Below are 13,655 nucleotides of genomic sequence, written 5' to 3'. Positions count from 1 at the left end.
ATAACTTGGACAGAAAACATGCTGCTAGTCCATGATAGGCATTCAAAAATATTTGTTGAGCAAGTGAAATGCAAGAAAGACAGGACTCTCATATTAATATTCTACTAAATAGAGGCTACCCTTTTAAAAAGAAGGTATCTTTCCAAACATTTAAAAAATATGCTATACGATTAAAAAAATAAGATTTCCAAAATTCTGAAAAAAATTCTTTTTTTTTTTCACTGAGGAAGATTCACCTGGGCTAACATCCATGCCCATCTTCCTCTACTTTATATGGGATGCCACCACAGCATGGCTTGACAAGCGATGCATCGGTGCGCACCCGGGATCTAAACCTGCCAACCCCGGGCTGCAGAAGCGGAGTACGCACATGTAACCGCTGCACCACCGGGCTGGCCCCACGAAAAAATTCTGATTCTTACTGCTCTGGTCTACAATGCAAAAAAATCCTTAACTTTACTAAATTTTACAAGCATGGATATTTTGCTTTATCCTCCATGAGAAACATCAAGAATCATAGATTTTTCTGGTCCAATCCACTGAATGAGGCAAAAAGCCACATAAGCATATAATGCAAAAGGTTTGGGATTGTTAATATATATCAAGTGGTTTTGAACAAAACGAATTATTTTATCTGTCAGTATAAGAGTAATCTTTTTTTTTTTTTGTGAGGAAGATTGGCCCTGAGCTAGCATGTGCCAATCTTCCTCTTTTTGCTGAGGAAGACTGGCCCTGGGCTAACATCCACGCCCATCTTCCTCCACTTTATATGGGACGCCGCCACAGCATGGCTTGCCAAGTGGTGTGTCGGTGCACGCCCGGGATCCGGGCCGGCGAACCCAGGGCCGCCGCAGTGGAGCGTGCGCACTTAACCACTTGTGCCACAGGGCCGGCCTCCAGAGTAAACTTTTACGTTTTAAGAAACCATAGGGGCTGGCCCAGTGGCACAGTAGTTAAGTACACGTGCTCCACTTTGGCGGCCTGGGGGTTCTCAGGTTCGGATCCTGGGCACACACCAACGCACCACTTGTCAAGCCATGCTGTGGCGGCATCCCATATAAAGTAGAGGAAGATGGGCACAGATGTTAGCCCAGGGCCAGTCTTCCTCAGCACAAAAGGGAGGATTGGCACTGGATGTTAGCTCAGGGCTGAGCTTCCTCACAAAAAAAAAAAAAAAAAAAGAAACCATATTCATTGGATGGTATATTCATTGTATGGTAACATTTACCCTATGATAGATATACAGGAATTTTTGATTCAACACAGATATGTACATATACACGCATGTATTTGTTTATGGAAATCAGGCAGCAGAGAGTAAATGGTATTAGTGAGAAATGGTAAACTCATAACTCTTTGATTAATAAAAATACAAACCTGGGCCGGCCTGGTGGCGCAAGCGGTTAAGTGCGTGCGCTCTGCTGCAGCGGCCTGAGGTTTGCCAGTTGAGATCCTGGGTGCGCACCGAGGCACCACTTGTCAAGCCATGCTGTGGCGGCATCCCACATAAAGTGGAGGAAGACGGGCACAGATGTTAGCCCAGGGCCAGTCTTCCTCAGCAAAAAAACAGGAGGATTGGCAGATGTTAGCACAGGGCTGATCTCCTCACACACAAAAAAAATAAAAAAATACAAACCTTCAGTGATTTTTGCAATATAGGCCAACAAGTCCACCTGCCGTGCTTCATCAGATGATGACAGAGAATACAGGGGAAGTTCCTCTTGAAACTTGGCAATCATTTCTTTAATTAATCCAACAATGACAGATTTAGGCTGCAGAATACACACAAAGGGAAAAGTTATGCAAAAATTTTGCTCAAGAATACTACCTTGTTAACCTATACATTGTTATCGAGTTAGCCAAAACAAAGTACTGCATCATACTCTCATTTTTTGAAAACTACCACACAAATTATGTGATACTTTTAACTGTTTTAATACTTCTAACAGAAAAATTACTTAATTCTTTTAACTGAAAAGTAGGGAGAAATGCTAATAAGTGGGAAAATACCATGACAGCCCTTACTAGCAGAATACCTATATTTAGGAACAGTCTGTCTGTCTTTTTTTAACTTTTTATTTTAAAATAATTGCAGACTTGTAGAAAAGTTGCAAAAATAGTACAAAGAATTTCCATATCCTCTTCACCCAGATCACTTCCATGTTAACATTTATCACATCTGCTTTCTTAGTCTCTTTCCCTCTATATATTTTTCTGAACCAATTGAGAGTAAATTGCAGATATGATACTCCTTCACCCTAAATACTTTGGTGTATATTTCCTGAAAGAAAAATCAAAACATAGGCCAGCCAGGTGGTGCAAGTGGCTAAGTGTGCACGCTCTGCTTCAGTGACCCGGGGTTCACAGGCTCGGATCCCCGGCGCGCACCGACAGACTGCTTGTCAAGCCAGGCTATGGCAGCATCCCATATAAAGTAGAGGAAGATGGGCACGGATGTTAGCCCAGGGCCAATCTTCCTTGGCAAAAAAAGAGGAGGACTGGCATTGGATGTTAGCTCAGGGCTGATCTTCCTCACCAAAAAAAAAAAAAAAAAAAAAATCAGTCAAAAAAAAAAAAGAAAAATGAAAAAACAAAACAGATCTTCTCCTGTATAACAATTATCAAATCAGAAAATTAACACTGAAGGGCTGGCCTCGTGATGTAGTGGTTAAGTGCGCATGCTCTGCTGCTGGTGGCCTGGGTTCGGATCTCAGGCGCACACCAACGCACTGCTTGTCAGGCCACCCTGTGGCAGCATCCCACATAAATTGGAGGAAGATGGGCACGGATGTTAGCTCATGGCCAGTCTTCCTCGGCAAGAAGAGGAGGATAGGCATGGATGTTAGCTCAGGGCTGATCTTCCTCACAAAAAAAAAAAAAGAGAAAAAGAAAATTAACACTGATAAAATATTATCTAATCTAGTACTGTTTCTTTTAGTTTAACTGGTTAAGCAACCTTAGTGTAATTCACTTAACCTTTCTGAGCTTCAGTGTTATCAGCAATATAATGTGAATAATAAATCCCAAGTGGCTGTTACGAGAAACAAATGAGCTAATGCCTGCAGACTGTACACTGTGAGTGTAAAATATATGTTTATTATTATCATTAGGAATATTCAGTAGTTTGCTCATTTTAAAAAGTGCTTAATTTCTCAGAGTCTGGGTTTTTCTATTTATAAATTAAGAAAATGAGGCCATTAGGATCAAAAACTCAAATACTTTTAAAGACCAAGCAGATAACATAACGTGTGAAGTTGTCAAGTATAAGAAAACTTGGGGAGATGGTTATTGTGCCAAATTGGAAAGAGTACACATACAGGCATTCAAACTCATATTAAGAACAAAACAAAACCACTGTGCTGTTCAAACAAAATTGTGTAGGCCTAATGCAGCACACTGAATCTCTTGGGGAAAATGTGTGCAATCCTTGGCCTAGACAACCTCTAGATCCCTGATAGCTCCAAAATTCTATACAACTATACTACATAATTATAATTCCAACTGCATGTGGAACTTAAAGTTACTATAGTACTTTTATTTATTTATTTTTTTTGTGAGGAAGATCAGCCCTGAGCTAACATCCATGCCAATCCTCCTCTTCTTGCCGAGGAAGACTGGCCATGAGCTAACATCCGTGCCCATCTTCCTCCAATTTATGCGGGACACTGTCACAGCATGGCCTGACAAGCGGTGCATGGGTGTGCGCTGGGGATCTGAACCAGGGCCGCCAGCAGCAGAGTGCGTGCGCTTAACCGCTACGCCACGGGGCGGCCCTTGCAGTACTTTTAAAAACGACAATTTAAATAATGTAATATCTTCTTAAGACTAGTTTTAGCTTTTAATAAAAAGGCTCAGAACAGTAAAATGAAATCAAGACCGTCTGAACTGAAATCAAGCACAACCTCAATGAGATTATAGAACTATCTCTGAGTATTTATTAAGATTTTATTTATTTACTCCCCCCCCCTCCAAAGCCCCAGTAGATTGTTGTGTGTCATAGCTGCACATCCTTCTAGTTGCTTTATGTGGGACGCGGCCCCAGCATGGCCGGAGAAGCGGTGCCTCGGTGCGCGCCCGGGATCCGAACCCGGGACCGCCAGCAGCGGAGCGCACGCACTTAACCGCTAAGCCACGGGCCGGCCCACTCTCTGAGTATTTATTAAACAAACAAACAAAACCATGAAAAGAGATGCCAAAGAAAACCAGAAAGAGGAAACAGGAAATGTGAATTCCTACAATAGGGCACAGATGTCAAAATATTGTTTGAGGATAGTTTAAAAAAAAAAGGGGGTAAAAATAAATGAAGGAGCGCCGGCCCCGTGGCTTAGCGGTTAAGTGCGTGCGCTAAGCTGCTGGCGGCCCGGGTTCGGATCCCAGGCATGCACCGATGCACCGCTTCTCCGGCCATGCTGAGGCCGCGTCCCACATACAGCAACTAGAAGGATGTGCAACTATGACATACAACTATCTACTGGGGCTTTGAGGAAAAAAAAAAGGAGGAGGATTGGCAATAGATGTTAGCTCAGAGCTGGTCTTCCTCAGCAAAAAGAGGAGGATTAGCATGGATGTTAGCTCAGGGCTGATCTTACACACACACACACACACACACACACACACACACACACACACGAATGAAGGAGCTAATTCAAAAAAGAAACATAACACAATCAATAAATATAAGAAAAAGATTTCAATTCCTCAAATAACCAAAGAACTAAACATTAAGATCAAGACATCATTTTTGTCCTTCCAACTGACAAATTTTTATCATGCCCCATTCATTACATTTAACTGGAAATCATTTATTTAAATCACCAAGTATTGGGGCCAGCCCGGTGGTGCAAGCGGTTAAGTGCGTGCGCTCTGCTGTGGCGGCCTGGGGTTCGCCAGTTTGGATCCTGGGCGTGGACTGACGCACCCCTTGTTAAGCCATGCTGTGGCGGCGTCACATATAAAGTAGAGGAAGATGGGCACTGATGTTAGCCTAGGGCCAGTCTTCCTCAGCAAAAAGAGGAGGATTGGCAGATGTTAGCTCAGGGCCGAGCTTCCTCAAAAAAAAAAAATCAAGTATTGCAAATAATTACAAGTCCACAAAATAAAAGGTCAATGTTTCCCCACATAAACTCCACTACTGACAATCTGGTGTGCTTCCTTTCTTATCTTATTTCTTTTTTTTAAAGGTTTTATATATATATGAAAAATATAGAAAACTATAAAAACAAAGTAAAATGTGTCCACAATTGCATACCTTTTTACGGATGTATATAAAATAAGAAGTGATAATCCTAATGCCATCCTTTACTCCAACCTCACTCGACTCTGACATATCCCATCCTCCTGTCCTACAACTCTCTGGGTATGTGTAAATATATTATAAATTATCCGTTCATAAAAATTTTAATGACTTACAAAAACAAGAGCATATTCTACCTCCTTCTAAGTAAATGTATAGAGATAAGCAAAGGTCTGTTTTGTTTTCCTGGTAATACTTCTGCTAGAGCAAGGGTGCTGTAAGCAGGTACTCTCCTACACTGATTTTTACTGATAGTAGAAGTATATTTTGTCTAATGTCTATATGTTCATTTTTATATCCCCTGTACTTGACCTTTTGGAGGCCAATTTGGCAATATATAATAGCCTTCAAAATATTTATAGCCTTTGATCCAGTAATTCCATTTCTAGAGATTTATCATTATTAAAGATTTAAAAGACATACACAAACATGTAAATTTATATATATTTATATTTAAGGATGCTCATTAAATTTCAAACAACAGAGCAATTTGTAAATACATTATGCAGTATCCTTATGCTGGATCATTAGGCAACCATTAAAAACCACATATTTTGAAAATATTATTATTATTATTATTTTTTTGCTGAGGAAGACTGGCTCTGAGCTAACATCTATTGCCAGTCCTCCTCCATTTTCCCCAAAGCCCCAGTAGATAGTTGTATGTCATAGTTGCACATCCTTCTAGTTGCTGTATGTGGGACGTGGCCTCAGCATGGTCGGACAAGTGGTGCGTCGGTGCGTGCCCGGGATCCGAACCCCGGCCGCCAGCAGCGGAGCACACGCACTTAACCACTAAGCCACGGGGCCGGCCCCTGAAAATATTATTTAATATGGAGAAACGCTGAATAAAACAGTAGATGAAAAATGCAGAATATAAAATTGCATAATGTGAGGACTTGTAAGCAAATAAACTACAGTACAAACATCAACATGGGTAAATTTTTTTTTTTTTTAATAAGGAGGACCAGCCCTGAGCTAACATCCCTGCCAATCCTCCTCTTTTTGCTGAGGAAGACTGGCCCTGGGCTAACATCCGTGCCATCTTCCTCTACTTTATATGGGACGCCACCACAGCATGGCTTAATAAGCGGTGCATCATGTGCACGCCCGGGATCTGAACCGGTGAACCCCGGGCCACCACAGCGGAGCGCACTCACTTAACCGCTTGCGCCACTGGGCTGGCCCCAACATGGGTAAATTTTTAAAACTTAATGCTCAGTTAAAACAAAGCACACAACGGAAGATTATATACAGTATGATTCAATTTACATAAAGGTCAAAAACTGGCAAAACGACAAATAAATACATATATTACATAAGAATTTTTAATAGAGAGGGAGTAGGAAATAATGCCCCAATATCTTGCCAGCAGCTTTTCATGTGCTTTATCAAGCAGCAAACAACTATAAAAAGGCCGGGAGTGAACAACAGTTGGCTCCCAGACCTGGAGAGAGCAGCTTCACGCAGGCTGCTGTCATCAGCGTTCTGGGACTTAGGTGACGCCAGGGACCTCAATTTCAAATTACTTTTATTTTTTATTTATTTATTTTTTATTGCGGTAACATTGGTTTATAATATTATATAAATTTCAGGTGTACATCATTATATTTTGATTTCTGTATAGATTACATCATGTTCACCACCCAAAGACTAATTACCATCCATCACCACACACATGTGCCTAATCGTCCCTTTCACCCTCCTCCCTCCCTTCTTCCCCTCTGGTAACCACCAATCCAGTCTGTCTCTCTGTGATTGTCTGTTGTTGTTTTTATCTTCTACTTATAAGTGAGATCATACGGTATTTGACTTTTTCCCTCTGTCAAATACTTTTAAAGACCATATGAAGAATATCATTGAAAGAAAATTCAGTAACTTATTCGTACTATTAGGATCAAAGATAAATATTCAGTAAAACAAAAACTTCTAAAAGAAAATCCAAACTAATCTTACATGGCTCCAGTTTTGGAGGTAGGGCAAGTATATTCTGCCTTGAGCATCCACATGTTTTCCAACTGAGATTCCCATATTTGCAGTTGGCTTTAAGAAGCAAATGGGGGGAGCGAAAGGGTGAGAATCCAAAATCCACAAATGAATTGGTATGTTATATGTATTACCTATTTGAGACAAAATAAACACATCGTCAAACAATAATGAAGCATACACGTTATATTTATGGTACAGCTAGGTGGCATTTTAAGACATATAGTCTAGTCAAGTTTACATACAAAGAATTTATGTAAATCGAGGCATGTTTCCCATTTTCATCCACAGTCACATTGAAAATACGTTCCCATTAAAGTACTAGCATAACATTTGAGGAAATTTAATTAAGACAATGGCCAGCTCATCCAATTCAATTCAATAAATATTTATAGGACCTACTGTGCCAGGCGTTTGGGATACAGCATCTTCTCTATGTAACCTTCTTTGCTCCCCTCAAGCACAGCTATCACATCTTTCTTAATAGGTAGTGGACACTTCTATTTTTATATTTATTTGGCACTGAAGTTATTTGCCGACAGGTCTGTTTCTCCTTTTACATTGTAAACTTCTAGAGAGGATTATATATTATTAATTTCTTTCTTTTTTTTTTGGTGAGGAAGATTGTCCCTGAGCTAACATCTGTTGCCAACCTTCCTCTTTTTGCTTGAGGAAGATTGACCCTGAGCTAACATCTGTGCCAATTCTCCTCTATTTTGTATGTGGGACACCACCACAGCATGGTTTGACGAGTGGTGTGTAGGTGTGTGCCCGGGATCCGAACCCGCAAACCCCGGGCCACCAAAGTGGAGCGTGCAAACTTAACCACTTCGCCACTGGTCTGGCCCCATATTATTCATTTCTATATCCCCTGCACCAAGCATAGTGCCTAACATACTGGCTACACAATAGAAGTTTCTTATATAAATAAGAATGAATGAATGAATAAATAAATGAAAAATGAATGAATGAGCAAAGATGAATTTGATACTGGCCCTCAAGTTGCTCATTAACTGCAGACACTATAACATACAAGCTGGGTTAGACATATAGAACTTAGAGCTGAAAATAGCCTTAACAATCACCTCGTCCAGGGGTTCTTACATTTTAGTGTACGGAGATGGGAACCCGAGTGCACGCTCTTCCAATTGCAACCATGTACATCATGCCTTCCAAGAGCCAAAATCTCTGACTGCCTTGGTTGCCAGGAAGTCCAAAGCTAAACCTAATATAAGTGCAAAAATTAAACTAGAAATCTGATAAACTGCATTAGCTGTTCTATTGTATCTCCTGATATTTATTCCTGCTTTCATAGTCTTACTGCATATATCTTTCACTGTACTTAAGAACATGGCTGCTCCGGAGCAAAAATGCCTAGGTTCAAATCCTAGTTCAACATATTACTAGCTACATGATTTCCTGCAAGTTACTTACATTCTCTGTGCCTCAATTCTTTCCTCTATAAAATGGGAATAATAATAGCAGAGGGTTGTTGTGAGGCTGAAATTAATGTATGTAAAACGCTTAGAACAGTACATGACATGGTAAGTATCCCGAAGGGTTGGCAATTTTTGCAATTTACCTCAAACCCATTTTGGAAATAGGCCGGGTATAAATAAAAATAGTTTTCTTTTCCACTGCAATCCTTTTCTTACTGTGGAAATCCTCCTTCCACTGAAAACTACCTTTTTCATCTTGCTTCCTCCTCCCCTAAGCACAATGATACTCAGCCCTGTCTGCACATTAGAAACACTTAAGGAACTTTGAAACATAACAATATCCAGGCCACTCCCCCAAAGTTTCTGATTCAATGGGATAGGGTCTAGACAATATTTTTTAAAAGCTTACCACATAACTCTAATGTGCAGGTAGGACTGAAAATCAGTACATTATAGAAATGTCCTGGGGCCGGCCCCGTGGCTTAGCAGTTAAGTGCGCGTGCTCCGCTGCTGGCAGCCTGGGTTCGGGTCCTGGGCGCGCACCGACGCACCGCTTCTCCGGCCATGCTGAGGCTGCGTCCCACATACAGCAACTAGAAGGATGTGCAGCTATGACATACAACTATCTACTGGGGCTTTGCGGAAATAAATAAATAAATAAAATTATAAAAAAAAAAAAAGTTTAGAAATGTCCTAATACCTGGCGTCTACTATCTTATATCAGCAGTTCTCAGAACCATATTCCTCTTCTACTTTTGTCTAAGTATTTAAAAAAATTTTTATTGAGGTATAGTTGACATATAACACTATATTAATTTCAGGTGTACAACATAATAATTCAATATTTGTGTATATTGCAAAATGATCACCACAATAATCTAGTTAACATCTATCACCATACAGAGCGTCCAAGTATTTACAATATGGGTATGGCATAGCTGTTGGGCCATAGATAACTCTATGATCATAGCACCACAAAGTGACCGACAGGTACTGAGACGCACCATCGAATTCCTCCAGAAGTTACTATGTCTAATGTTATATACTCTAGACCAGTGTTTTTCAAATGTTGGTCACAATAAATGGGTCATGAAATTAATTTAGTGGGCTGGAGTGGTGGTCCAAATCCCGATGGAGTTACTTTTTGTGTTAATCACTACACATGAAAGAAAAAGAAAGAAATGTCTATTGAAGGTACTAGCTTCCTGGGTGATCAAGGATCTGCTGCCTCCATCAATGCCCCTCCCCAGCAGCATACACACCAGCCTGGCAAAGCACCTGGTGAGCCTGACGCCTGTGTCTAACTCTTAAGATTTCATGATTGGTGTTCTCTATTCTCTTCTTCCTTCCTTCTTTCTCATTCTTTTCTGTCAGCAAATGCCCTGCCTCCTACCCTGCCCATTTAGCTTTCGGTAATTCATTACCAAAGAGTCAGAACCCCTCAGATTTAAAGTAATTATATAATAAGAATATAATTTAAGTTAGCTGTAAATAAAGTTTAGATGGGTATCATCTTATTAAGACGATACACATCTCTAAAGAATGGGTGGATGAAGAAAAAGTGTAATCACAACATTGACACAATCTTGGAGGAATGATAAGAAATAATCCAGAAAATTCTGCAGGTATACACAAGGAAATATGAACAAGAAGATTCATCGAGGGAATAGGACTGACTGGGAGGTTAGATATAAGCATAACCTCATCCCTTCTCAATTGTTTAAATTTTTTTAGCATGAGCATGTATTATTATTATACTAACAAAACTAGTAACTAAAAGAAATATAGGCAGACAAATAATAATAGCCGACAATCATTAAGCACTTACTATGTACCAGGCACTAGGCCAAGAGCTTTACTCATAAATAATTCATTTAATCCTCACAATTCTAGAGTTAGGCTCTCTTATTAGCCCATTTTTCAGGCAAAAAAGGTAATACATTCTGACCTTCTGATCAGCAGGAAATAACTAGCGTGCATGACACTGAGTTGATATAATTCTAGTCAAAAGTAAAGGAAAAAAAAGGTACTGCAAAGAAAGACGTATTGCAGGTACCATTACTACCTTGAAAGACCCAGCATAAGAATCAAGGACATAACTCCATGGCTCTAGGACAGGCAGAGCACCAATGATGGGCATCTTACTGGTGGTATTAAGATAACTTTTATGCCCTCCTGTCTCCCCACACTGTCTTAGAAACTGAAATGCTACTAAGCAATGATTAATTTAAATTAATAATCTCCCCTATTAATATGCAGCTACCCTTGAAATCACTGGGGTGGGTAAGAATTGTGAATAAGATCAATCAATTAATCATGTGAGTGGGTAAGAATTCTTTCTCCCTCTCTCTTTCTAACATCTAAGCGTAATAAATGCAGAACACAAGTAAGGGGGAACAGGTCTGAGTAAAGTTCTCTAGGCAGCCAGAAAACAGTCTGAGAGCTTGGCAGGAGAGGAGCAAAGAAGGAAAATAAAACTCAACTCTATGTCTGTTCTGCCTACCTCACTGCAATTTCTGCAGAGCCCAAGGCTACCTACTTTCATCTCCAAGCACACTCCTATGAGTAAAAACCAAACTGAATTCCTGTGCATTTCCTGCACCAAAGGAGGTGTCCTGGTGAGACATAAGCAGAGGCAGAACAAAACACGAGTACACCTCTGGCAATAAGTCATGGGGATGAAGAAACTAAGGAAAGTTTGTAACAGTCTAGGAACTACCATAATGAAGGACTTACTTTGAAAAAAGCCCCCCAAAATACAGCTTCTTGGTGTCTTTTGGGCAATGTATTCCCATCATACAGTGCTGAATCTTTTGTAAGAGATAGCAGACTCCACAGTTCTCTCCTCATTTGGTTTCCAAATCCTCCTCAGCACTTTTTCCATGCACCTCCGTTTTCAAATGCTTGGTAAGTTCATTTATTCCTAAGCCCTTCAGTCAGTGATCAAATAAATTAAATCAATCACTCAACAAATATTTACCAAGCATTCTCTATAAGCACAGCACTCTGTATTAGTGATTTGGGATGTTATCCCTCCCAGGATTATCTGCATTTTAAAAGAGGAACAGATTTTTTGTGTGTGTGAGGAAGATCAGCCCTGAGCTAACATCCATGCCAATCCTCCTCTTTTTGCTGAGGAAGACCGGCCCTGAGCTAACATCTATTGCCAATTCTCCTCCATTTTTTCCCCCTTTCTCCCCAAAGCCCCAGTAGATAGTTGTACGTCATAGTTCCACATCCTTCTAGTTGCTGTATGTGGGACGCCGCCTCAGCATGGCTGGACAAGCGGTGCCTCGGTGCACGCCCGGGATCCGAACCCGGGCCACCAGTAGCGGAGGGCACGCACTTAACCGCGAAGCCACGGGGCCAGCACCAAGGAACGGATTTTTAATGGTGGAATTTCAGGTACCACTTTAGAGAGATACATTGGAACCACTGGTGTTCTTCAAATCATATTATATAAGCAGTCTCCTACAATAACTATCTGAAAGGTTAGTCCTGTTGAATGTTGGAGGAAGTAGGTCTGGACAAATGGGAATAGTTAAGTATAGAGAAGTTAGTGATTTTTTTTTTTTCTTTTTAGGCAAACACAGCTATTTTAACCTGCCAGGTCACCTGAAAATATATTGCTTCCTTTGAGCTTTAATGGCCCCTATATTTTAAAATTTTCCTATTAAAATTTGAAGTTCCAGCCTGACACCAGCTGTGTGGTCTGAGGTAAATCACTTGACCAGGCTAAGATTCAGTTTCACCTACAGAATGGGGATAATGCTACCTCATACAGAAGGAAAGGGAGGGAACAAAACACTGATGTAATGGAGAAAAAGGTAGGATTCCTGCAGTCTGTTATGGAAAGCAGAGACAACTCTCCATAAGAGCAGGCCTATGTCTATCTTGCTCTCCTCTGTACCCCAGCACCTAGCAGAGTAGTGGGCACATAGCTGACATTCAATAAATAAGTATTTGTTGAACTGAATTTGTTGATATTAATTTAGGCCTTCCTTGACTAGGACAGCATTCTGCTATATCCAATAACATTCTGTATAGACCATATATATGTGAAAACACTTTGAGAATGCTATGGCACGAAACAAATGTAAGTTCTTATTAAACTGCCCTTTTAGAAAATTCTCACATTTTCTCAACTTGCACACTTACCAAGATACATCACAGGAATAGTGCCAGTGAAATTCAGCAGGTCTTTCTGGGAACTATCTTTGAAAACTAGAAGAAAAAAAGGCCCCAAAATGTGCAATCAGAAGTAGGAAGAACTGTACTAAAGTGCATGCGTGCATACACGCACACACAGAAGCACACATAACTTCTAAATGCCATCATCTAGGAATCATCAAGGGGAAATTGCTAGATGCTGTTTTCTTAGAAACCAGAGAGGGTAACTAAAAGAACACAAGACTTTGATACTGAAACCTCAAGTTCTAGGCCCACTTTCCCCACTTAGAGGCCTGTGACTTTTGGTTACTTTAATCTCTTTGACCTTCAGTTTCATCATCTGTAAAATAAAGATAATAAGACTGCATCATAAAATTGTCACAAGGATCAAATGAGATAATGTGAAAGTGTTTAATAAGGATTATAAAATGTGGGGACATTATCAAATAATTGTCACATGTAATAAAACAGTTATAATCACTTTCAGAAGTCAGATTATAACTTTTATAATCAGAAAAAAATGTTAGATTTATTTTTTAAAGTGACCTTTTAGAAAGATCAATAATTATCTTCTTTGGTTTCTCTAACTCCATTATTCTCGACCTTTTGTTAACCTTCACATCCCTTAAATTTCAATTTACCAATCAATAACTGGGACACACTGGTGGAGAATTAATGCTCTAATCTCTGAACTGAATACAGAAAACACCATCTCTGGTTTCAAACTATCAAACTGCCTTGGAATGTAGTCCTGTCAGTACCTCAGT

At 40.1% G+C, this 13,655-nt stretch overlaps 1 protein-coding gene across 9 annotated transcripts in view; it reads right to left on the bottom strand.

Moving 5' to 3' along the window:
* Positions 1 to 13,655, bottom strand: part of UEVLD (UEV and lactate/malate dehyrogenase domains) — a 52,999-nt gene that overhangs the window by 27,909 nt on the left and 11,435 nt on the right. For 7 of the 9 annotated variants that reach the window (XR_015552662.1, XM_004418502.3, XM_087433112.1 and 4 more), the window contains 3 exons: positions 12,877 to 12,942; positions 7,250 to 7,413; positions 1,637 to 1,772 (listed from right to left, as the gene is read on the bottom strand). Coding sequence is in view for 8 of the 9 variants with exons in the window: in XM_004418502.3 (XP_004418559.2) it covers positions 1,637 to 1,772; positions 7,250 to 7,413; positions 12,877 to 12,942 (366 nt within the window). In the remaining variant the exon portion in view is untranslated. The remainder of the gene's footprint in view (positions 1 to 1,636; positions 1,773 to 7,249; positions 7,414 to 12,876; positions 12,943 to 13,655) is intronic. The other 2 variants (XM_087433113.1, XM_087433109.1) reach the window with 1 other exon arrangement.

This window comes from Ceratotherium simum, chromosome 7, assembly GCF_057802395.1.
Source record: "Ceratotherium simum simum isolate JZ-2026a chromosome 7, ASM5780239v1, whole genome shotgun sequence".
NCBI lineage: Eukaryota > Metazoa > Chordata > Mammalia > Perissodactyla > Rhinocerotidae > Ceratotherium > Ceratotherium simum.
This window is presented reverse-complemented; position numbering and strand designations above follow the sequence as displayed.